The sequence below is a fragment of the Ciconia boyciana genome, chromosome 5 (assembly GCF_034638445.1).
Source record: "Ciconia boyciana chromosome 5, ASM3463844v1, whole genome shotgun sequence".
NCBI classification, from domain to species: domain Eukaryota; kingdom Metazoa; phylum Chordata; class Aves; order Ciconiiformes; family Ciconiidae; genus Ciconia; species Ciconia boyciana.
Window position 1 is genome coordinate 78,897,916 of NC_132938.1, and position 26,367 is coordinate 78,924,282.

Here is a 26,367-nt window from a genome sequence, read left to right on the forward strand (position 1 = left end):
TGTCTCTTCCTGCCTTGGGATTTGATTAAACAGAGCTTGTGAACAATTTTAAACATGAGAGGAACCATATAGAATATTTATTAGTTTGTTTTAAGTTAAATTATTTACTTGTGACTCATCTTTAAGCCCTCCTTGCTCTGTCAAATTCCCATTGACTCTGCTGGGACACAGAGGGCCTAAGAAAAGGCAGACCCAAATCTCGAGGCCATCGACTTTGGTCCTTTACCAAAATTATTTATTTTGCTTTTTATGCAAGTGCCTGTCCACGTGGTTCTGCTTTGAACTATTGAAAGCTACTGTGTGTAATGAAAATGTTTCCTGAATATAGAAAACACCCAGAAATGTGTTTGCCATATCTTGAAACCAATATTTTCTCACATAAAAAGTGTCAAGACTCTGGTGTGGCACAAGTCAGCTTTCTTAAATAATTTTTTAAATCATTAACAGTCTGAAGGGTCTAAACAAGCAACATTGCAAACCATGCTGAGAGAGGAGAGTTTCTTCGCTGTTGCTTTTTACTGATGAATTTGTACGTGAATATTCTGTTGGTGATCACATCCTGCTACTAATGCCTTTCTTCTTGCTTTTCTTATTTTTTGACAGACAAAAGACCTCCCAGTACAGTCTGAGAGGCCCAGCTACCCACCTCCCCTCTTCCTCTCACCATGTGTTAATTATGGCAGTTGTGGGTTGGTTCTTCACTATCAAGATCCTCGAGTACATCCAGCATCTCGCAGGGCACATGAGCAGCAACAGCACTCAGTAAGGTTCCCACCATCTCCCATTTCACAAGGGCACTGCTTTTCTCACAGCATGGTGACCACAGGAGAATAACGTGGCGCTATCACGGTGCCATCCTCACCAATAACTCAATCTGTTGTTTCCCAGTTTGTTGGGAACTGTTCCAGATCAAGATTTTGTACTGGGTTTAGAATTAGCCCTAGGTCTGGAACAGCCTTCCTGATTTCTCTTGAAGCTGATTTCTCGCAAGAAGTTGCTCTTCCCTTACTATCTGCCCCAAAATGCTGATTTTCTCTTGATAGTTGTGTTCTTTTCTTCCTTGCTGTTCCAGTGTCTTCAGTGCTGAATTGCAGGGTGCTGCCATGTGCAAATCAAAGCATAACCAACAGAAATCTGCACACAAAGAGGAAAAAATGCAGCAATTTAAATATGTAGTTGATGAGTTATATTTTAAGTATATATCCTTACATATTTTAAATTTACTTTGGCAAATACTATTTATCTACAATACCACTAAGAAGAAAAAGGGGACTATTATACATTTGGTTTCAATGATACTGGTGGTCATTCCATAATTAAAAAAATAAGGTTGATTGGACTCTTGCTGATTTCTTAGATTAATTTACTTCCACGACACACACGCAGAGCCCTTTCTAGCTATGTAGTATCCCAAGTTCAGAAATATGGATCTGGTCTCTGGAGCCCAGTTCTGGGCCTTCAACATAAATGATAGTAACAAAAATGAGAGCATCGCTGTGGTCAGCATTATTATGGTCTCTTCCTTCTATTCAGTCTAATAAAGTTTGTTGGCTAATACGTCTTATTTCCATGTCTTACACTGGGTATTTCTTTCTCTGGCCTTGTCTTTGGGAAATTACTCTCCCCCTTCTTCACTTACGACTTCTGTATTCATAGGTAATATAACTGTCCTGCCATCAGGCAATACCGCTGTAGCCAGGCTGCACAATCTCAGGTTCCCTGTACACCTTCTAGGGCAGGCAGACAAGCTATTGGCAGGATTCGCAACGCTGCTACTAAACTGTAAGGGCGAAATCCCAGATGCTATTACTTGTACCCAGTAGTATCTTCCCTCTGGTACGCTGCTGTGAAACGGGATTACGTGAGGAATAAGGTTCTACTGAGGGTGAGATGCTCTGGCTGTGAACGCTTTAGGAATGCAATTTTCCCAAGCAAGCCTGTGTATCGCAAAAAAAATAAAATAAAATCAGCAAAAGTGGAAGTGGTATCTGAGCGTGGCTAAGACAATGGGAAATTTGCCTTTTTTCCTGGCACACGACAGGGTCCTGTCTTCCTCAGCGTGAAGAATAGCTTTGCACTAGGGCAGGTTATGTGAGTGGGAGTTATCTATTTCCAGGAAAATACTGCTTCAAAGAATGATATTTTTGAAGTGCTTTGGGTTATCTAAGTAGGTTGTGCTTGTTCAAATCTAGTGAGAATGCATTTAAACACGGTGAATGTCGTTTTAAATACACAGTATCTGTTTCTAGCTATAAAGCTGTCACGTACGGAAAGATGTTCATTATTTGAGAAATTATAGCCAAATTTTTGCAAAACACATATAAGGCTTTCAGACTGTAGAAATCCAGCGGAAAAGCTGTGGTCAAACAAGTCATTTCTATGCTTCAGGAGTGTGCTTATCTGCCTATTTATCAGAGTTGGAAGTATCGCAGAATGTTTTTCACTGCAATTTGGACACAGTCCCAGATTATTTTGGCTCTTCTCCCTGAACTTTCATCATCTGGGTTTCTAATTCTGTGAGGGATCACTGGGTTTACAACTTTGCCATTCCTGCTGGAGTGCCGGGGTCAGTTTGGCTGGTTGCTTTGTAACTCCCAGTTTCATTCTGAGTTTTCTTTGAAATTCTTTGTCTGCGTGAGTGCAGTGTTGCTGCTCTGAGCTTTTGATACCTCCCTGAGCAATTTGTTTAGCAACGAAGAAAGGTGTTAGAATTTAATGAGTGTCCTGAGTTAACGTACGTAATCCTGTGTTTAGTCTGTGCTTTTGCTTTTTCATTCTTTTTATATCTTGCACCTTTTCGTTCCTTTTTGCATTGTTAGTAGAAACATTTTGTTTAGTCTGACATGAAATACACCTCTTGTTTCTGAAATTCACTCAAGTTTGCATAGTGTAAGTACATACAAAGAGAAGAGTAGATCAGAGAACAGAAAATTCAACAGAAACTCAAAGCAATGCGAATAAGTGTATTTTGAGCCATTGGTGGAAAAACTACCTGTGCTTAAAGCAAAGCAGAGTCTTGCTTTGTATCAAAGCCTATTTCGTTTGCCCACAAGCACAGAATTAGTTAATAGTTCCTGTGGCTGGCATAATTTAAGTGAAAATACGATAGCTCCTTTTTTTTCCTGACAGTGTAGGAGAGTGATTACTGCTATGTAACTATGAAGGACAGCGTACATAAAAGTTAAATCTCTTTTCTGTATCTACAGCTTCATCCTGCCATCTTAATTTAGGGAAAACTTCTAAAGAAGTTTATGAAATTTCTTCCCTACAAGTTGAAATCTGTAAGAGTCTCCGTGGGACTACTCAGGATTTTGTCAGAGTAATTTCTGCAAAACAAGAATTATTTTCCCAGTTTAACTAATTGGAAGCAGTAATTACCTGGAATTTGACAAGCTTGCATGTGCTACTTAAACCAGATAGCTTAATACAGCTTCAACTGAAATGTCTGGTCCCAAAATTGTTTTCTCTAGTGGTAATTTGCTACTCATTTACCACGGTGTGTGGTATAAACTATAATGCAGTATTTCTTTCTTCCAGGATTTCCCTGGACAAAACTATGCATGGACATAACCTTCCTGTATTTCCGCTTATAAGAAAGATGGGAAGTTTTCCCATCCCACAGTATTTTCAAGAAATTATTTGATAACAGCTAGTGTTATAGTAACGCTAATGCTAGCTAACCTGTGGGGAAGGGAGGAGGGGAGAGAACTTTATTAAACGGGTTATTCCTATCACACTGAACCATGTTACAGATGTTACACATATTCAAACTGGAGCAGCTTCAACTGTCAGGTCGATGTGTACCAGGTTTCTCTGGGGTTTTTTAGTGCAGAGAATGTGATGCCTGTTAGTATCTTCTGGTGCACTTTATTCCTTAGCCCTTTAAAAATCTGATTTGTTTCTGTTAATGTTTCTTTTGATTTGTGGGATCTAGAAAGGTTTACACCAATATTTCTAATGAGTGCAGCATCTAAACCACATGTCATAAAAAAGGAAGCAAGCTGAAAGACTCAATCAGTGGAAATATAAAGCTAAATATAAGATTTTTTTTTTGTAAACTACTTTTGTATGACTAATAAAAAACTTCGCAGCACAATTATATTTTTATCATGTCACTATTCTTTTGTTTGAAGTGTCTATGAAGTCCATATTGCTGTAATAATGTTTTATTGTTCTGTGCAGCCAGACTATCAGTGGTATGTTCCTGACCAGTTTCCGCCAGATGTGCAGCACAAGGCAAATGGTAAGAGAACAGCTGTACAGAGCATATTTTAAATGTACTTTTTTTAAATGGGGGCCTTTGAGGGATGTAGAGTAAACTTTTTCATATTTATCTGTTGAGTGCTTACGTGACAGCTTTGCCTCAGCGAGCCGAGGTTGGTGTATGTGGAACACAGGTGAGGTTTCTAATGTAATACCATCTACATTATGGCTTTCAGCTTCATTGCAATTCATAAAATGTCTCTATTACACATTATAGGATCACACATTTGCCTTATTAAACACCTAGTAATAGTCCTAAAGAAAAGATATCCTCAGAGTTGTCCTTAGAGCTTCTGTTGCTCCAGCTAAGACTAAATTTAATGATATGCCGAACCTGGGGGCCGAGATGGGGCAGATTTTAGAAGACCTTGGTAACAAAGTACAGGCTTTAGGATGTTGCTTCACCTTAACGGCAAAATGCCCATTGCTATTCTTGGTCTGCTCTGATAGTTCAAAGTGCCAGGTCTGAAAATAAAACCATGTAAATGGACAAAGTTAATTAGTTGCCAAAGTGTTGGTGCAAACTATCTTTTGGAAACCAGGTGGAGTATTTAATATTTGTACCTGGATTTTAAATCATGCCAAGTTCCTGGGTGTTTCGAAGTACTTGTTTCAGACCACTCAAAAGATGGATGCCAGAGAGCACAAGGAAGAAGGGATGCTGTTCTGGGTGGGAATCTGCCCCTCCAGATCTTCTCCTTCAGAAACTCCCCTAAACCACCCCTTTTCTCTCAAAAGTAGTTGAGAATTATGGCACCTAAAGTTTTGTGTTTTGCTCTGTTCTCATGTCTCGTGGCCTTTTTGTAGAGATACCATCTCAGAGGCATGATACATCATCCTGTGCTGCAGGGGGACCAGCAAAGTTTGCTGGTGTGCACTGCAGGAGCGTGTGTGCTTCATGTGTCTGCCATTTCACGGTGCGAGTGGGTACCATATGGGGTGGCAGGGACTCATCACCAAGAACTCTTTTGTAACATCTAGAAGAAGAAGATGGCAACAGAGGAATTATTCTGTTATTTATTGTCATCCACATTTGCACAGAAAAGAGGGTGGGGTGGGAACGTAGCTCGCCGAAATGGAGGATGAGCTTCCCATAATTACATGGCGACTGTTTGGAGCGTTCTGATGTGGTTGTAGGGAAAGTAGTGCTGTGACTGCAAGAGAGGACAGGAGATTAATTTTGTAGTTCTTCCCACTTAAACTCAAAGTGATTTACTGCACCAGAGAATACAGGGAGGATGTTTATAACAGTGAATGAAACAAGTCTGGCCACCAATTGCAGCTGTGGTCCAGAGCAATACACTTAGGGGATCTGAAGAAAGGGAGTTGTTCTTTTACCCTGCTTGATTATATGACTTGACTTCTGGTTCCCTGAAAAACTGTTTAAGTCTGTTCTCTGTCTTTCTATTACCGTTCCTTGTCCAGAACATCCAAATACCTCCTTCTCAATGGGACAGTGAGTAGGACACTTGGAGACTTTTCCCTTCCGTTTTTTCTTCAATCCCCATAAAGAGGAATTCTCAACAAGTCCCATCGTAGCGCTGTGTAGGATGTCTGCTCTAACATCTTTGGGGCTCTTATTCTTTTTATCTTTGCTGATAAAACAAAGATTATTTTGTTAGCCATTGATCACAGAGAAGTCCAACTTCTACTATCAATTAAAAAGCACTAGCCTGGGCTTATGTATTATATGTAGTCACCTATATTAAATCTTCATTTAAGTGTTTTGAGAAAGGTTTAAAAGATAGAAACTCCAAGAATACGTGACGAAAGTATTCTTGATGTTCCAATTTTTGTTCTATTTTGTACGAGTGCTAATTACAATGGTGGGTTTAAATGAGCTAGTATGTGCAGCAGCATTCCCGAGTCTCATTTCTCATCTCTCACTTCCTCATTAAGTGATAAACTGACCAATAAATCTTATCTCTTCTGAGATAGGGCTTCATTATAGAAAAACCAAACAGCGGTGCAGCAACTTTTAGGCATGAGGCAGTTTCCTTTAAAAATGCTATTTCAGTAGATTGATGTTTCTAGGGAAAACCCTTAAGTTTTCCTTAACTGAACAAATTTTCCTTTGACACTGGGTATTTTTTCTTAGGGAACAATTACAAAATACAGGTCACAGGTTGTAACTTTAGAGCTGAACACAAATGAAATGAATCAGGAAACTGATATTTTTTTATGATATACCATCCAAAAAAGCCTGTTTTAAAGATATCTGAAATCTGTGGGAGTCCCTACATCAACTCTAACTAGTTTGCTATAATGTCATTGGGACTGCAAAGGCATATTGTCACCAAGGAGGAATTAGTAATTTTTTTCTGCAGTTTTGTATAGATGTACCTAGATTGTGTTTTCCTCCCTCTCTCCCCTCCTTTGCGAGAGAGGAAGTTATTTGCACCCGGGTGCTTTGGCGTTTGACTTAGGTTCTCCAGGGCCTTCTGTAACCAGCTGTAATCTCATGTTTTCTGCTTCTCATGTAACCATATCTGTACTTTTCTTCTGACTGGCACCACTTTTCTTAGTTGCTCCTGTGTTCAGAGAAGGCTATCTTAAAGGACTGCTGCCTCTGTGAAGCCTAGTTTGTCTTTCTATTTTCTGTAAGAAACAGCTCTTTGCCTGTATCTACAGAAATAGGATAATCACTGAAATATTTTTAACATTTTTTTAAAAATCTGCTACAGAAATTTGATCAATCCTGTTTGATCCTGTTTTCCAAAGTTTCTACTCCAGTCTGTTATTCTCCCCACAGATCTATGTTTTGGTAGTTGGCAGAGGATCACTTGTGCACAAGTCTGAGGAGCAATGTTGCCTTCAGCACTGAACTTTCACAGTAGTGTGATGGTTTGGATATGGCACTTTTTGATTTGAGCCCTTTCTAATTAGCCTGGAAATAACTTCATCAGAATGGGGAAACCATTCATCAGAATGGGGGGGGGGAACCTCAAAAAACTCTGTTCTTTTTTCCATTAAGCTTTTCTTTCCAAAATGAGAATGAACAAGAGATGTTCCATGGTAGCAAGACAATGGTAATTATCTAAATGAAATCCTTGCAATTTAGATTTATTGAAGAGAGTGAAGCTAAAGGGAGCTGCTAAGATTACAGCTATGATGTATGGCTTCATGCAAAAACCTTATGTGTCTGTTCAGAGTTTGGAGTAGTGAACACCACTTGTTACTTAATCAGGGCTACGTCAGCGCTCTCTTTCCCAAGAAATTTGTCAGTTAGGTGAGGTTCAGCGATGTGCTGAGCAGTCCTCGGTTCTTTGACTAAAACACCTCAGAGCTTTTCTACACTTCTTATTGGTGAAGTAATCTGTGTCTCTCTGTATTTTGCAACTAGAGTATCTAGGGGCCATTTAAGGATTTAATCCTACTGGAAAGAGCATAAGGAGTTGGTTTTATTGATCTACCTCTCTGTTTTACAGTTAAGTATCTATGGACCAGTTAAGAATCTGGATGAAGAGAAGGGTCTTGTAGCCCTTGTGGTTCATAAGGCTGAAGTTGCTCTATAGAGAGAGACAGTTATTCCCAGAGTTGCCGCAGGCTGGCTGCTGTGGCTTGAGAGACCAGTCCTCAGCCTTGAAATCACATCAGCATGCCCTTGAACACAGAGTTCAGAGCGTGATGCAAGAGCATGCTCGAGTATCTTATCCCTGCCTTGGTTCATGCAGGGCATGGAAATGTGATGGTAGGAGTGTGTCTGTATGAATATGTGGAGGTGACCAAACACAACTAGCAATCCTGGTATGTGTGTTTCATTACATTTACTTAACATTTTTACTTCTCTGTATGCCTAAACAAGTAAAACAAAAACTACTGGCTGTATGTAGACCTTCTGGCATCCAGGAAGGGATTTTGTGGATAAGACTTGGCCTTTCTTTATATTTTTGATTCAGTAATCAAGATTTAAATTATTTTACCATTTTTTTAGTTGCTCACAGTGATTGTTGAATTGCCTTCTTTAACCAGAAATTGATGATCCCCCTGGCTGCATAAAGCCACTCAACTTGTTTTTAAAAACATGTGTCTGGCTTTAAGGAGTTTACTTAAAAGTTAACAAAGAACCATTCAGGCCCCTCTGGTTTTGGGACCCTAGAAATGGTTTTAGTAGGCTTCCTTTGACCTGCCAGGGGTTGCACAGGACAGTGAAGAATTACTAACCACATGAAATATAATTTTCTAAAAAGGATGGGAAAAACATTCTGTCCTTGATGATGTGTTTGGTGAGTTGATGTATTCCACACCCTTGCACATTCGCAGTGCAACAGATACTAAAGGCACGTCCATGGTTTGGGGTGGCTTTCATGCCAGGCTGCACTGCAGGATGCAGTTGCCTGCCATCTGTATGTCTGCATGGCTGGCCACAGGAAGGCGAGGGTTTAACCCGGTTCCTCTCCTCCTGCTCTTTCATGCCACAATCTCATCAAGAGTTCAGTTTTCCACGCCACCACTGGGATCTGAACTGGATCCAGAAATATTCAACAGGCGGTTTGCAAATAGGAGGGTGTGGGCTGTATTCAGGTTTATTGGTCTGATTTTACTAGTGCTTTCTTCCCATTTGTATCCAGAAAGTTTCATGTTGCACCTCTTGTTAAACTGCTTAAAAACTCAGATAACTCGTACCAGAGTTCAGCTTGTCTATGAACATAAGTCTTTATTCTCCATATCTTCCCAAGCATGAAATACTCCAGCTGAAAGCAAGCAAGGCGAAGAGATGGGTAGGAACATTTTGTGTCCAGCCATGCTCCGTCGGTGAGCTGCAATGGAGATCAGGTTGCCAGGGAAAGACCACTCAGGTAGTCCTCACAGGGCAACTGCCTGTCTGCAAAGCAGGATTAGGGGAAACCATCAGGCTTCAAAAAAAGCAAAGGTGTTTCCTTGAAGGTCACAATAAAGAGAGAAGGGCAATGTGGAAAGGTAGGTGATGGGAGGCAGGTAGAGATTAAGGAAGATAAGATGTTGTCTCACTGCACTGGCAATGTATTTCCAAGAGAATAACTCTTCCTGTCCGCCTCTGGGCTGGTCCCGCCCCAGGTACTTTGCTGTGCAGAAAGCCTGGACCTAAACTGTGCTTAAATTCTTCCAGCTTAGCCTTGTTTGACCAGCAACACTGCCTTTGGAGGGACATTAGCTCCTAAGTCTCTCCGTGCTCTGCCACTCAACATTCCTAGAACCAGTTTCCAATCTTTTCGTTCTTGGTTGTGGGGTTTTTTGGTTTTTGTTGGGTTTTTTGTTTTGTTTTGTGGTTGGTTTTTTTCTTTTTAAGGAGCAAGGCAGAAAGATTTCCAGCAAGTGTACTTAATGTCACTTTATTTGGCAAGCAATGTTGACTTCCTTCCTTATCCAACTGTGCAAAATTGAAAAGACAGTTGAAAAAAAGATTGATTTTTGGAGATTTTCCCTGAACCCAGTTTTTTAATGAAAAATTCTCTGGAAAAGAGGTTTATTGCTCAAAGCCTACTCAGAGCAAGAACCCTTTTGCATGCCACAACTGCTGGCATGTATTGCCTTTTTCACTTCCAAAATTAATCTTACCGTATTTGTTTTCTTGGCAGAAAGATTCTCAGTACATGTATTTAAGAACCCCAGTTACCCTTTCAGAACATCAGATATAACTACCGGATTTCTTTGACCTAAACTGTACATTTTTATTTTGGATCCAGTTATGCCAGGCACAGGGAGAAGCCAAAACATAGCCCTTCGCCTGCCTCTCAGTTCAAGGGGTAGCTCTGGAGGCTTGTGGGAGAGGCGAGAGCAGCCGGTCACCACCTTGTCTTGGCAGGCCTAGGCAAAGCAGAAATCAACCTGCAAAGCCCTAAGGATGCCCATATGAGCACATGAAGAAGCATGATGTGTCCGCTTACTTTCATTATAATATCATCTCTTGTTCCTTTCTGCTCTCTGCTGCTTTCCAGATTTTTGCCCTCAAGGTACCTACTTTGCTGCTAATGTTGTTATAATTACAGCTAATTGGAAGAAGAGGAGGGAGAAGTGTGGGGTTTTCCACTGAAAATAATGACATCTGTAGGGAGGGGGGAAAAAACCGAAAAACTGAAAAATGGATTTGTGGAGGTCTTCAATGAAAACCAGACAGAAAAAAAGTCAATTAACTGACATCTTAATTTTCCTGGAAAAAATCCCAGACCCTAAACATTTTTGGTATTAGCCTGTCCTCAGTGCATACATTACATTAGAAATTATCAGTGCTCCCGACTAGTCAAGACAGATTTAATTAGCAGCTTGCCATCCCCATGGGGAATGAAGATGTGATTATTTTCAGGATTTTTACTGATACAACTTGATTTCTGCTACTGCAATGTAACAAAAAGGCCATTAGCACACCTTTAATTTCTAACTCCAGAACGTGAGAAGTTGCCTTTTTAGAAAAGTATTGCTTTTAAAAGTCAACTTGAGCTAAAGATCACAGAACGTGTTGTAGTTTTTCAGAGTACCAGGCAGAAAAGTCTCATGTGAAGAGGAACAGGGTATGTAATTTAAACAGCTGCATGATTTTATAATTTTATTTCTATGAAACAACATATCAGAATTTATCATTCAGTACCCGTTAGATTTCAAATGGCTTCACACTCACTGGCATTTTTTTTCCTTTGAGAATGAAACATAGGGAAGAATCGAGGCATTTAAGGGCACTTGCCTGAAAGGGGGATGTCGATGGTGGTCTCCTGGTGATAGGTGACGTGGTGGCTGTTTTCATTAAATCATTCTCTTTCCTGGTGACTTGATGAAGCATCCATCTGCTATCTGGAAATACCCTTAGTTCCTCATTGATCATCTAAGGAAGCGATGTAAAAATTCATTCCATGCTATTTGCTTGTTAAAATAGCAGCCAAGTGCTACCTACCCTTGTTATATGGACTCCACCTTCCTTCGCCTGTTGTGTTTTAAGTATGTAAGTACTCTGCTGGGCTCTGAAGCCTGCTTGTACTGCAAAATTTCCAGAAGGTTTTCTGAATGGTTAATGCCATCCTAGGTGAGAGAGAGACTTTGTTTTTGGGAACTACATGTTATATCATGTTTGCCTTTCTTCTCTGGCAGACCGTGCCTGCAATGCTGTGGTATCTGCTGGTTTGCACCAGCTGGGCAACAACTTTAGGAGCCAAAAGCATCTTGGCGTAAGCAGGGTGACCTCATTGTGTCCCAGGGGGACTTAGGACTGGGAAGGAACAAAAATAATTGAAGGGTATCCCCACTGTAAAGCTGCCTGAGGTGTTTGAATATCCAAGTCCTCTTTTTTTTTTTCGAAATTGTATTGTTATATGAATACCAACATTTGATGTGAAGCTTGGAAGCACATTTCTTGTTAGAAAAGTTTTGTTCCACTGTCTTTGCTGTTATAGCTTGCTATTTGCATGAAATGAACACACAAATATCTATATTTATCTACCTTGCACAAAGAACCAGTCTGCTAATTGTTGCTCTTTCTGGCTTTTGTGAACAAATAACATGAATTTTAGCTCTGATACTACCTGCAGGGAAAAGGTGTCACCAAAATTGGTGATTCATGGTACTGCTGCTTGCTACAAATGTGGACCTTTTGGATCAAGTTTTCTTTCATATACATTTGGATATCATCAGCACTGTGGGTTTGGAACTGAATGATGGGGTTACTGTGTAGCAGCTGCAGAGCAATTCTCCTAGGCAATTTCAAAACCCTGCTGGAAATATTTCACTCCTAATGTTTCTCTTGTAAGCGAAATGCTGTGTGCACTTGTGCGTGTGCTACTAGCGACGTGTTACAGCATTTCCAGAATCTTTTGAAACTTCAGGAAGGAAGTATGTGTTACGCCGGCAATAGTATATTTCCCTTCTTAGATTTTATTTTGTTTTCCTAGCTTGAGTGAGTTAGTATCAAACACATCTTTGAACCACAGACACCTACTTAGCAGTAGTAGACCACCTAATTCTTCCCTCTGTCATACTTACCTACTCTCTTGGGTGCACCTAATGCTAATGTATACCTATGAACACTACTGAATGTCAGCTGTTCTTTTTAGAGGTCTAGAAAGATTTTACATGGGGGCTTTAGGTTACTAGACCCTACTGTTTGCTCTGTATCAACAATCAGAATGAGATGAAAGTTGAGAGAGAGAGAGCCTACTAGTGCACTGTATGATATCCCTACCCTCTTTTGCTTCTTCACACTTCCTGTCATTTGTATCGGATTGATTACAGGCTTGTAATGATGTACAGTATTGGCTCCGGGGGGGGGGGGGTGGTGTGTGTGTTACAAAATAGAGGGAAATTAATCATAATTCTCAATGTCAGAATAATTTGTATTGATTTACTTCTGCAGATTCATCCTCGGAGAAGGGAGCCCATCACTGACAGCCTATGACCTGGAGAAGCGTAGACCAAAGGCTGCAAGCTAGTCTTGCAACTTCATTATTCTGTTTTGTTCTGGTTGTTTTTGCCCCTAGCTCCTTATCTCTTCAGTGCATGTTATTTATGCCTGGTGAAATCCCTGTGAGGACAACAGAAAAGCAGATCATACAGGCTAGTGATCCTCAGGATCCAGTTAAACTCTGCTGGGAAGCGTTATTGCCCTTTGTTCTGAAGATGCTGTTTGTGCGGCCTATGAGAATCTATTAAAAAGCCTTGTGAGAGAAGATGCAGCTATTGCTGGGGATTCAGAGACAGTCACATCTGGTTTGAATTCAAGGGCTTATAAGCCCAATAGTGTTGTGATTTTTTTTTTTTTGAGAATTATGGTCTTTTTTTATTTGATTCCAGGGAATGATTTGTTGATATACCATCTTGAATTCTGTACTCTTTTTCTTGATTGTTTGGTGAAAAGGAAATCTGCTTCACTACTTTAACACATTTGTGTAATTGTAAGCAGGGTACCACTGATACCAGGTCAGGTAGAAGGTGCATACTCCCCTTTTGAGTCACAACCAGCTGTCCTTTCGCTTTGGCTCCAAAATGATATGAAAAATGTAATCACAGTTTTTTTCTGTGTGTATTTATTTGTATCAGAAGAATTTTAGTAGAAATATTTAATCAGTTTAACTTCTCAGTGAAAAGGGCTTTGTATTTCCAAATGATTCTTGTAATGAATCTGAACATCATTGTATAACCTCTAACCTGAGAATAAAACCTGGCTTCTTAAATGAAATTGTATTTAGACCATGACATTTTTTCAGAAAATTGTGGTGAATGGATGTTCAGCAAACATTACCTGATAATCTGCTTGGAAGATTGCTGCTTCCCTTCAGGCAGGTACCCGAACCTGCTGAGATCCCACCTGAAAGAAGGAACTGAGATTTTTGCACCATAAGGCTGCATGAGATGTCCTGTGTGCTTTCCTTATAGCTCCTTATAGAATTAACTACCTTATAGAAGTAGTTAATATGAGTTTAAGTTCCCACACAAACAGCTTTTTGAGCTGTACAAAGACAGAGTCATCAGTTAGAGATCGCCTGCGTGTGTCATTTCTGCTTTTAGAACAGGTATTTGCATTCCCATCAATATACAAAGGCCTGTGCATTAAAATAATAACCTTACGGGATTAAACATGTTCAGCATTTGATTTTGGACGCAATGGGGAACAGTCCATGTGAAAGGATTTTTCTCCTGTTACATTTTATAGTGATGCTGCTTTTGCCTACACTGATCAAAGAAACAACACTCCTAACTTATAATATGGACTCAGGAAGAACACAAGCAAAGCACTGAGCAAACCGGCCTCTGGAAAGAAATTGCCTTTTCATGAACTATTGAAAATTAGAGTTTGACTGCAACATTAGCTACAGAATAAACTCCTGAGTCTCTGTTAGACAGATAGGAGTGTTTATCTCTGCATGAATTTGGAGCTGGCTTACAGACACTATAGCAGCAGATAGTTTAACCAGCAAACAATATAACCCCGCTACTCCTGATTAGCGATTTGGCTAATAAGGGTGAGATCATGGAAAATGCTAATGCAGTGCCTTCGGAAAATCCAATTATAATGTAGCCTAATTCAATGCGAGCTCTCAGCAGGTGACCAGTGCTGTGGGCAGAGCACCCTGCACTCAAAGATGTTGTGAATCCTCAAAACAGATGAGCTTCTGTGTGGTTGGTGTGGGAGGCAACAAACCCCCATTTCATTAATTTTCACTGTTTTCCCCAACTAACTGCGAAGGTTTGCGCCTTCCATTTGTGGCGCTTAACTCATTATCTGACAACTTGTGTGAGCATTATCTGGCCCAAGCGGATGATTCAACGCAAGCCATTCACAGTAAGAAAATAGAGTTTGCAGGGCTATCTTTTTTTACTCTGTTTAGTCACAGGCTTTTAATGTTTGGCTGGCTTGGGCACAAGACTGTAAACCTTGACTCACACAGTAAACCTATTCATGCTAAGTGTGGGGTATTCCTTGTGTTATACGATAGAGAATTTGTATCTTTTAAAATGCATATAAAATGCCTGTACAGTTGATTTTCCTCTTGATTTTCTTGTAATAATGGATGTTTCCCAAATGCAGGTGCTGTCATCTATTTGAATTAGCATTGTCAGATGCAAACACCCCCAAAGGATATGCTTTCTGCAGTGACCCAGACAAGTTTGAGGGGGTGAGTTATTTTAGACAAAATCAACCATAGTACTTGTAACAGGCATTTTTCCTTCCTCGAGCTTTGCCAAAACTGGGTATCAGCACTCCCAGTTCTTCCTCTGGCCTTTTAAAGAATCTTCTGGCATTTCCCAATCTTTGTTACATATTTTATTTTCCAAACACCTGCCAAATTTTCCATCTGATTCTTCCTATTTAGCTTCCTCTGGTATTTTTGTGTATCAGTGGTGAGTGGACCAATTTCACAGTAAGGGCTGTAAATGTGTTTATGAAAGGCCTTCTTTTTTCCTTCCTTTTCTTGTAGGAACTGCTCAGGGCTTGGGAATATTGGAATTACTATGCACATTGCAAGAGGAGCAACTCATATACAGAAAGTAACTTTCTTTTTATACCAGATCAGGCACTTATTTGAATACCTGAAGCTGTAACAGTAGGAATCATAGAAACATAGAATCGTTTAAGTTGTAAAAGACCTTTAAGATCATCAAGTCCAACCGTTAACCTAACACTGCCAAGTCCACCACTAAACCATGTCCCTAAGCGCCACATCTACACATCTCTTAAATACCTCCAGGGATGGGGACTCAACTGCTTCCCTGGGCAGCCTGTTCCAGTGCTTGACAACCCTTTCAGTGAAGAAGTTTTTCCTAATACCCAATCTAAACCTCCGCTGGCACAACTTGAGGCCGTCTCTTCTTATCTATCATCACTTCTCATCTATCTAGCACTTGTTACTTGGGAGAAGAGACTGACCCCCACCTCTCTACAACCTCCTTTCAGGTAGTTGTAGAGAGCGATAAGGTCTCCCCTCAGCCTCCTTTTCTCCAAGCTAAACAACCCCACTTCCCTCAGCCACTCCTCATCAGACTTCTGCTCCAGACCCTTCACCAGCTTCATTACCTTTCTTTGGACACTGCTGTTTGTGCCCCCCAACTTCCTCTCTCATGGTGGCTTGGGGAAACAAGACAAGCATAAAGTGATTTTCTGTCAAAACTTTTCAGCAGTTTGAGGGGATGTTTTCACTTATCCAGCAGACCAATGTGACCTGGCCATGTTCTGCGTCGGTGCTGGCCAGTCTGCCCCCCAGGTGAGATGTATCAGGAGCACATGACTTGTTATCCCTGTGTGACCGACTCAACTGCCATATTAAAAATGCTTACAAGGTGATGAACTTTTAACTATACGATAAGGCACTGACCCATAACGAAGCTGATTGATTACTCAGCGTGTTAAAATGGTGGGGGAGGTCCAGGCGTTGGTTGTGATCAGCCCTTGGAAAGCCTTGTTACTTGTGGTGGGAGCATGCGTGTTGACATGTGTTTGTACGGATTCTGAATGACAAGTTATGACAGCTAACAGACACGAAATTTTATTAAATAACACATCTGGGGGAACATTTTATGTATGTTTTAGCATGGTTTTCTGTAGACGTTTCTTCTAAATGGAACTTTTTCCATTTTGTTGCAGTGTTATATACTAAACATGTTGTGGAGAAATTTTCATTTCTATGAATAAGAGCAAGTCTTCATATGTCAAGTTAAATTATCTGCTTACAGTACTATTTTACATTATTTTCAACATGATATTTCAACATGATATCACTAAAAGATGTTTTGATTACCATCCAGTAATTATCCAAATAGGATCACTTTTGAACTCATGGAGTCATTAACACAAACCTTCCCCTCTCATTCATCTCCCACATAACATTTCACTGACTCACACTCTCCCAGTTTCTTATCTTTCCTCCTGCCTTCCAGAGCCCAGCTTTTGTGTCCTATATCAGATGATGTTGCTATTGCAGAGTCTTCAGCTTCTGCCTGTCAGAAACACTTCCGTCTTCCTTCAAATCTCTCCTGTAACCCACTTCCCAACTTCTTCTCTGTATGATTGATTTCTAAACCTTCTTTACTTGCAATGGCCTTTCAAATTCTGGCATAGCATTCTTGTTTGTCTTTTAATAATATCTAGGAGAAGGTCAAGGCTTTGTTTTCTAGATCCACTGGCAAGGAATGCCATTCTACAATCCCGTGAGAGGGATTAATGTGTTATCCACTGCAATGCAAAGTGTTACGTTGTTACATATAGTCTCACAAATGATAGTAAGAACACATCATCAACAAAAATATTTTCTTCTGAGATGAAATGAATTATATAAATAGTAGAACTAGAAATGCATGGTGAATTCTGTGGATGAAAGAAAGCACTGTACCCTTTGACTCTGGTTCCCCACACCCAAAGGCTTGCACTTCATTAGCAACATGTCATACTCACAACCTCCTACCAGCCATTGCTCTGTCAGCATTTCACTTTCCATGTTTTGGGGCAATTAGGATTATGAGATGCCCGAAATTTCTGGTCTTCATCCCCCTCTCCCTTTCTGTAGTCTAAAATAGAATGAGAAAAAGCTGATGTTGTATGAAAATACCTTTTGGTCAAGCAAAGCTCAGCTGCTCCAGCTCCCCCTACTCTTCCCCCTATAATAGACTGGGAACACAGCCTTACTCTAATGAGCTGGAAATTCCGCCTTGCCCTGTGCTGAGCTTAGAGAGTACTTATAATCAGGCTGAAGTTCTCTCTCTTGTTTTAAAAAAAAAATCCTCAAGTTTTAAAAATAGTTTCTGTATTTTAACTTTGTTGTGAGAATGACAGAAGAATTTCTCTGATTTTTGCAGATGCAAGTTTAAAGGTCTGCAAGACACCACAGGGTGGAAAGTATTTTTTTGATTAATAAAACACTTTCCCACCAGGAGCCAGGATGCTGGCTAATGCTGTGTTTTCACTTACGGCAGCAACAGCCTCGCTTCCACCTGCCCTATAAATGGGGAACACCCAGGTGCTTCCTGTTCAAGGGCTGCTTATGCGAGAGCAAAAGGTCCATGCTGGCCACCGACCATGAAGTGGGCTGGTGGTGGTGAGAGCAGGGCTGAGGGCAACGAGGGCAGGCAGGTAGGGTACGTGATGGGGCACGGTTCCTGATACGATCTGTTGATCACTGTAGAAGTTAAGATCTTGCAAGGCTGAGACCGTAGATTGCAAGTTTGTTGGTCTAATGGGAGGTATCAGACCAAGGGCGGTCTGGGGCTCTTCCCACGGCCAAGGGAAAGGATTTGGGGAAGTGAAATCTCGTGGAGCAAAAGCAAGATGTGTGCTGCTAATGTTTGTATTGCATGACCTGATTAAGAGAGAAGTTACAGCTTTGATGAAGGGTAAAGTTCCTTTGTTGGCATTTTCATTATCAGGTTGGTTTCTTTCATTTAATTATTTTGTTTAGTTGAGAAGAGAGAGGGAGATGTTTTCATTTTCTTGGAGGAAGTTTTCATTTTGTGCCTCCTGTGTTCACGCATCCTGTATCTCGGCTCTTAGTCGTGTAAATCCCAAGTTAATCCATTTAAGGCAATGGCATTACCCGTAGAGCTGGCACACGGGTAGGTCCTTTGCAAGTTATTCACAAAACCAGCTATTTCTTTGACTAAATATAGCAGTCACTTAAAACTGTTACTTAAGGCTAGGCATAAAGCACCGGCCAGATTATTTCCCTATGCTAAAAGTTGGGAAAGAGCTGCATTTTTCTGAAGATTGAAATAAGAGCTGGTCTTTTTGTAATTCCTATTCTTTTTCCCCTCTTTCTCTGCAATGCCAAATTTGCAGCCTGTCCTTTCTAGTCGTCACCCAGCATGGGATCTGTAGAAATAAAGTGTCAGAAGAAACAATCCTGGTTGTGCTGAATGGAAGGACTAGCAATGATACCAGAAAAACACGGTCATCAACATGAAAGAGCAGAATATTTCAAATAAAATTCTTTCTGCATAAATGACTTGTTCAGACACCAAAACAGCTTTGGAGGGGCAGTCAACCTCCCCATATTTTCAGCTTTCTTTTAGGAAGGAACATTAGGGGAGCAAGGAACAGCAACGGAGGGGTTACTTTATTGCCTGTTATAATTCCCCTGTGGTCAAGAGTTAGTGAGGGTGGGGATACCAAACAAGGGGACTTGGAGCCTCCAGTGATGTACTTGCTCTAGAAGGGAAGGGAACTTGCTAGAATCAGGTTTGAGGCATGAATATTGTATTACAGTTAGCTAAAAGCAGGCTTGAGTCTGGCTTAGTAATGGCAGCGAAATTGGTTGCTCACAGGGATTGTTCCTAATCCTTAATAGTGACAATTAAAATTCAAAGCGCATGTGTGATGTTGTTATCTCACTGTTCATGACTTCTGAAGAGACATCTGACTTCCCTGAGGATTTGGGTGTGGTTGGGTCAGAGCACTGTAGCTGCTTTTCTATTTCTGTCTGAGAAATTAATAACTCGGGACTTTGAAACACAGCTAAGAAAAAGCTGCAAAACCAGAAAACCTTACCACCAAATCAAACCCACTGCATTACAGGGTGACCTCTGTGAACCACAGTTCTGCATTACAAGATACCTGTTGGGCAACTGAAAAAAAAATCCCCAGAAAAAAAAAAAAGGCAATTAATCTGAATGTGCTGTTAATTTAACAGTATTCCCATGGGGAGCCTTAGACAGTGCTACTATTCACAAACTTACCATAACTTCCTACTGTTCCACAGATGCTTGTGACAGGCTCTACTTTTCATGCTCATTCCTCTGAAGTCCTTTACTTTGGAGTCACAGCAAACCATCTATTTGTATTTTATGAGCCAAACGAGGTTTATGGAAAGTAAAATTCCCATTGGAAGCGAACTTAGAAAGGTGGTGCTGTACCACCAGGAAACTTTTCCAAATAATTGAGTTCTTATTAATAGAAGTTTTCACTTTGATGAATGCAAACATTCAAGCTATAGCACATTATGAGGCTCTCTGTATCTGAAAGCACAGACAAGAGAGATGGGAAAGGCAAACAAAAAACCTCAGAGTCGTACCAAGGGGAGGATATTAATAAGGAAGGAACATCCCTTACGAGTTTCTTGTTTGTTCTGATTCATTCAGCCTATTCCGCCCAATTTTGTTTAGTTTCTGTATGTAAACATCACTACTGTTTATGAGCAGTATTTCATTTTGTTTTAGAACAGCTCAGTCTTATGAAGACTGTAAGCCTTTCTTCATCTGAGAAGAAAATGATACAGACATTGCACCTCAATTTATATATGCTAGTAGGGCATAACTGATACGATGTTTCATGACTACTAAGCAGATGTCCTTCATCTTGGTCAATCGTTCTAAAAAATACTACAGTTGCAGGCATCTAAATCTCCATTAAATTCTTCAGGGTACTTTAAACTTCTACAGATGAGTCCTTGAAATTCTGCAGACTTTCTGCCTCTGAAGTCCCCAGAAACCTGGTGGGGCTCTGCAGAGCCACGCTGATTCTGGCTTTGCTAAACTGCACGGGTTTTCCTTGCTCTATAGGAAAAATGCATGTAGATAACTCAGGTTTTTCCAGGTGGTCTAAGGACTGTACATGCAGGTGGTGACATTCATGCATACGTGAACACATCCCAGTTTGTGCTCATGAGCATAATTGCATATTTATATTACACACATAGAAAATAAGTGTTCAGTTATGAAGATTTGAGTGTAAGAGCTAAATATATAAATATACATGCTCTTTCCTCTAGGAAAGAAATCTAGCAGGATTGCCAAAACTTTTAACCTGGCCACAGAACAAGAGTCAGTATGCCGTGTCCCCAGGGGAGAGCGTTGTAGTAAGAGAAAAGGAAGATTTCTTTTTAACCTGGAGCTCAGACTTCACCAGGCTCTAATCTGTTAAGCCTTCCCAGGCTGAGAAGCTTTGCCTGTGTTAATGACACGTTGTATTCAGGGCTGGCAGAGTCCACTCCCTGCCACCATGCTTGCTTTCCCAGCGCCAGCTTTCTGTTTATACACTGGGGAGGGAAAAGTGCGTTTCCATTGATTTTTATTTACTCTTTTATAAGAGTACTTTGAGTTTACTACAACAGTTTAATTGGGCTCTAAAGTGGTCTGTCCCGCTCACAAAAGCGTACTGTTGTTCCACTTCTGTTCTTCCTTTCAGGATGAGGGGCCTCCAGAGCTCAACCGCCGTCTCCTCTCTGCCCGCAGGCTGTGGAAAGGCTCGTGGTGCACCTCTGTGAGCGACGCTGGAGTGGCGATGGGCAGCGGACACCTTTCCTCTCCTCGGCCTCCTTCGCCCAGCGGCGTGTGGTGTTTCAGCAGGAGGGAGAAGGTCAGTGCCTCTCCAGCAGAGCTGTGCTCGCAGCCGAGAGGAAGGCTGGATTTGTCTGAAATCACATAACTTTGAACTGAAATTGAAATGACATAATTGCTAGACTCCTGGCAATTGAAACACCTTTCCTTTGTAGTGAGAAAGTACAGTATAAAAACTGGCTTCCCCAAGGCTTCTTGGGCCATCCCCTCACCTCACGGAGCTGCTTTCTGTTGTGCAAGGCACAAGCTCTTCGTTACAGGGAGTGGGTTATTTTTAGGAGTTCCCAAACACAGGTATGACCCTGCCTTACCCTTGCACGAAGGGGAAGGGGCCCAGGCAGAACAGGTTTCCTACAGAACAGTGTTTATGAAGCTGTGCTGGCTGCGTGGTACCTGCGTGGTACTCTCAGGTACGTGCATGCATGTACTTTGCGCATGTGACTTTGTGCATGTGCATCTTACCCAGTGACTTTGTAACATCTATGAAATGTCATATTCGCCAGCTTCAGTCAAATTTGATAGAAAGCCAGCAGGTCTCTCAAAGGTGTTAGCTTCCTAGACGTGGGCAGGTAGAAGACAGGGGAACCTCTTAGCGCAAGGAAATCTCAGCATCAACTCCAGGCTTATTAAACATCAGAGAATCCACACAGGACCTCAGCCAGGTGAGACCTGTCCCTAGGAGACCCAGCTTCTGCGACCCACGGCCATGCTGCCTGTTTGATCTCCCTCCCTGGTCCCGCAGGTTGCAGAGCTGGTGAGATTTTTCTGAGGGAGAGAGGCAGGCCATAACAAATAAATGTGGGATGTCTGTGTTATGTACTGTGGACACTCAGATAATCATGGCGTTAGTCTGATGTTTTTCTTGATATTACAGTCTGCATGGTCTGAATCTTGCAGAGTTAGGCACACGATCAACTTCTGCCTGAGTGTTACAGACCATATGCACATTTTTAGACATTAGACCATACTACATTAGACCATACTACAGACCATATGCACATTTTTCTGATATATGTATTTTTTTCGTAAGAGTATTTTGTTTCATGCTCTTCATTTTGTATAGGAACAGTTGTCTTTCAGAAGGCTGTCTGATAAAGCCGTGAAAGGCAGATAGGTGGGTAAGAGTGATCAATCTTTATTTCCGTTATGGTCATATAACACAAGACAGGGTTACATAAGGTTACGCTCATGTAACATGATAGGTTGGTTTTCCAGTGTTTCCAGTTGGCTAGTGTTTCAGTGAAAGAAAGCTCCATCTTTATTCAGCGCTCTGAAGATGTATCACAAGGGGAGTGCATACCAAAATAGTGTAACCTCATGTATAAAATTAAGCCCGGTGCATTCCTCTGTTTAGGGAACTGAGGCTTTTATATTTTATATTTTTGGTAGTCATTCATTGATGAAATTGTATGTCAGTAGAACAGTAAAACAAGAACATAAAATGTCAGTAATATATGTGCACATTCATGTATGTATACATAAAAATCAGGATAGGAAATGTAATTCCATATGCATTATGGGTTCAGAAGATGGAGTCCAACCTGTCCGTTTTCATCAGTGGGAACTGCGTCTGAATAAGGGTATCAAAATATAGTCACTGCTGTACAGACTCATCTCTGCTTTGGAGATCATAAAATTCTTCAAACAACTGCATATGTGACTTTACACTGGGAAGTAGCTTTATTGATTCTAGAGGGAATAAGCACTTAATATGTAAAACATTTGTAATCCAGATCCAGGCCAATTCAGAGGAAACCTGTAACGTTATTACTAAAGCAGGACAACATTATGAATTAGTGCATGATAAATGAGTTGATGGTCTGGCAGCTAATCTAGACAATAAATTGAAATATTGTTATTGGTGCCAAGCTGGAGTTGGCACAGCTGAAGAGTTTTGATGCTGGTCTTCCCTTGATTCGGCAATGGGATTTTTGTGGAGTTATTTCCATGACATGGTCATCATCATCTTGATGCTTTCACAGAGAAACCATGCTGTCTTCTCTGGAAAAGTGGGACATAATAAGCAGCACCTGAGAATGCTGCGTTGCCTGCGTAGAGCCAGACCTTTGCTGAAGCGGCATTGCATTGCTGTGGCTAAGCTGTAGCTGGTGCTAACACTGTCTCCCTCTTTTGTTCTCCATCATCCCATTTCTTTCTTAACAGGAGTAAAATATCATTTGAAAACAAATGTGCTGCATCTTATCCCACTTTCAAAGATTATGATGGTGATGGGGAAAATCAGTGGCTTCTAAGCTGTACATTTCCTATTTGGCTTTTGCCTGGTTTTAAACTGCTGTTTCCCTTCTCTTTCTCCTTGCTGAGCCAACACTCACAAATCTTACAAAGCAAGCCTGCGCCCTTGAAAGACCTGTTCGCTCAGCAACGCTGGGGATATTGCCAGGTAGGGGATGTCCTTATTTTTTGGGACTGGTCTTTGGGACAACTGGTAGCATCAACTGTTGGTTGTACATGAAGACATTGCATGACTTTGCCCTCTCTGCCTGTGTTAGCTGGTTAGCACTGTGCAGATCCTCTGTATACAGTGTGATGGAGAGCTTTCCTCTCCCAGGAGGTACACGCTTGCCACAGGGACCTCCTTTTCCAAGTTTGGATTCTGATTATCCTCATAAACATTAGCAAAAGAGGAAGAAAAAAAGAAGAGCTACGTGTGGACTGCAGGAGAAAGTAGATTCCAGTAAGAAACTTGGGGTTTGTGAAATTTTTGCCTGCATCTTTCTTGTATTCAGTAAGAGTTTTTTACGCAGTGATCTTAGTAACATTCCTCAGAGCCTTCCAGCACAGCAGGTCATGGTGTTTACAGACAATAAATGCTGGTTCTGTGTGGAGGGGTGGGAGAAGAAACTGGGGTTGGAAAATATTTCATTGGCTTGTACAAAAATCTTAAAGCTGGTGCTGAGAAAAATAATTATCTTTAAGCAAACAGCTCCATTTGGAATAGTAATACCCCAAAAGTATTTCCAGCCACTTAGTTCAGGGGTGCTCTTTCCACTCTGACTCTCTGATTTAGTTGACTCCCTGTGTTCCTCCAGCTGGTGCCGTAAAACTGAGAGGAAAGATTAAATAAATGTATCCCGTCAATTCCTCCTTGGCCCTTACGGCTTCCGTAGTAAGCTCATCTGCACAAATTTCTTAATGTCTTGAGGCAAGCTCTCCCATGGGCTTTCCTGAGGACCACACACAGACATTCAGTTCTCTTCTTGCATTTTTCTGTTAATTGCCCATCTTCTAACAAGCAGTCCTTGCGCTTATCAAGAGTCGCAAATAACTTCTTTTGAATAGCTCTGATGTGCTTAGCTACAAGGAAATTGCAAATAGAAAGCGTCTCTGTTGTGCCTTTTGCTCCTCACAACATATGAATACTATGAAAAAACAGACAAGCTAGTCAGGCTTGTTGACTACACACGCACATCTGAGGCTATGTGCAAGCCATTCACATAGCCATATGAATCCTGCTACCCTGCCCAATTCGTGGAGGCTCCTACCAGAGACAACACAGCAAGTGCTTCTGAAGGCAAACAAGTGACGTGCGTTCCCACATGCTGTACTCTGTAGTCAGAGACAAATTTCTGCTGTTATATAAGATGTTGGTTTTTTTAAGCTTTGCATAATTGTGTTCTATATCATTTCGATCTTATGTGTTTTTAAGTTTAGCTTTCCTGGCTAATGCAATTCATTACAATTAACTTTTAATCTTCTGCATTGGTCTTTATCATCTATTCACTTAAGATGGGAAGCCATTCTAGATCTTTGAAATAGATGTCCTACTTAGACTTAGCAAAATATCTTTAACAGGATCCGGTGTTTAATAAGAGAGGATTAAAAACTATGGTGGCATCCTAAAGTGCAAACTTGGGAACTTTGTAGTTCCTGAGCTGTGCTGTATCCCATCGACGCAGACAGGTGCAGTAGCTGGAGAAGGTGCTTAGGGATCAGGGCTCCTGTCACCGGTTTGCCGTGTGACCAGAAACAAGTCCCACTTGGCTCAGTTTGTTGTCTAAAGACAGTCACCTAGTGCCATCTGAGATGCCATTGCGTATCCAAAACATCTGCAGATACAGTACTGGGCAATGGGAAGCTTATGCCCTTCAGTATGGGCAGCTATGGCCAAATAGGACCCCCAGAGATGTCTCAGAGGGTGTTAAGTGCCTCTCTTCAGGAAACTGAAGTAGCTTTTAGTCTCCCCGTGTCTTGTTTTCTCTGTCAGTAAAGACCGTCATACCGCTTGCACAGGGATGTTGTAAGGCTTGACATCGGACAACGTGTTTAAGAGAACTCCATAGGTTATTTTCAGAGCACAGAAAGTCAAGGACTCTGTCTAACACAAACCTGTTTACGACTTTCCTCTGCGAGAGCTGAACAGCCAGGCAGGGTGAGCTTTCGGTTAGTTGTCCTTTGAATGCACGGTCAGGGTGGACCAAAGCAAGACCAGCTCTGCGGCAAAGCGCTAATGCTGGACGGCCGGTCCCGTCAATTCTCGCTGGAGGGGTTTGTAACTCTGGGTTTGACCCTGAGGACCAAAATCAGTCCCCTGAAGCAGGTTATGACAGAAATTCCCACGTGTCGTTGGGGCAACTGAATTTGGCCCCGGGAGGGCTGGATGGATGCTTCGACGTTTTGGGAAAGTCCACCAGATGGAGCTCTTGTTTGAGGGATAAAGCTCCGGCAGGCTGCTGCAGAAGCTGAGAAAATAGGACATAGACCTCGTTTTTATTGGATTGTTTCACGTAAGGGGGTTGAATTGAGCAAGCCTGGCCTCCCAAGCACTTGCTTTTAACGGGAAACGTTTGACGCTAAAGATGCGGAAAAAGGAAATGTATTTTTGCAGCCAGAAGTGCTTGAAGCTTTCATTGATGTTTTCATTTTCTTGTTGCTGAGTTATTTTGCAGAACTGTTTTAGCACTCATTCCCTCAAATCTTTCTGTCCCTTAGTATGTTTCCCGTATTTAATTATAATAATTACAGCCCTTAGCTATTAAACCCATATAAAATCAAAGTACTGGAAAACTTGCTTAATGGTTTAGAGGAAAGAAATGTACGATTGGGGTTGTGAGCAGGAAAAGTATTCAACCTTAAACTTAGTTACCTAAAAGACAGCTAATAAAACTTTGCAGTGTGGCAAAGAAAGCAGAATTAAGTGTGTCTTAGTCTGTGAAGTTTTCTGAAAGACGTAATCTGTGAATTCTGAGGTCCAGCTACACGCCATTGCCACCAGGACCGTGCTAGTTTGGTATGCACGTCACCTCTCAGATTTGTGCCTCAAAAGCTTTTAAAAACACATTTTTAGAAGTACATTTGTTATTCATGTAATTAAACAACTACACTAATATATCGGAAAGCAATGTAAACACTCTGGCTGTTAGG

At 41.2% G+C, this 26,367-nt stretch overlaps 1 protein-coding gene across 17 annotated transcripts in view; it reads left to right on the forward strand.

Moving 5' to 3' along the window:
- The window catches only part of TNIP3 (TNFAIP3 interacting protein 3), a 106,036-nt gene that overhangs the window by 78,081 nt on the left and 1,588 nt on the right, over positions 1–26,367 (forward strand). For 15 of the 17 annotated variants that reach the window (XM_072861615.1, XM_072861619.1, XM_072861623.1 and 12 more), the window contains 3 exons: positions 604–762; positions 4,183–4,243; positions 12,581–13,536. In XM_072861615.1, the coding sequence (XP_072717716.1) occupies positions 604–762; positions 4,183–4,243; positions 12,581–12,612 (252 nt within the window). In that variant the 3' untranslated portion in view covers positions 12,613–13,536. Of the gene's footprint in view, positions 1–603; positions 763–4,182; positions 4,244–4,342; positions 4,398–12,580; positions 13,537–14,752; positions 14,841–20,833; positions 21,005–26,367 lie in introns of those variants that run through there. The other 2 variants (XR_012042509.1, XM_072861621.1) reach the window with 2 other exon arrangements.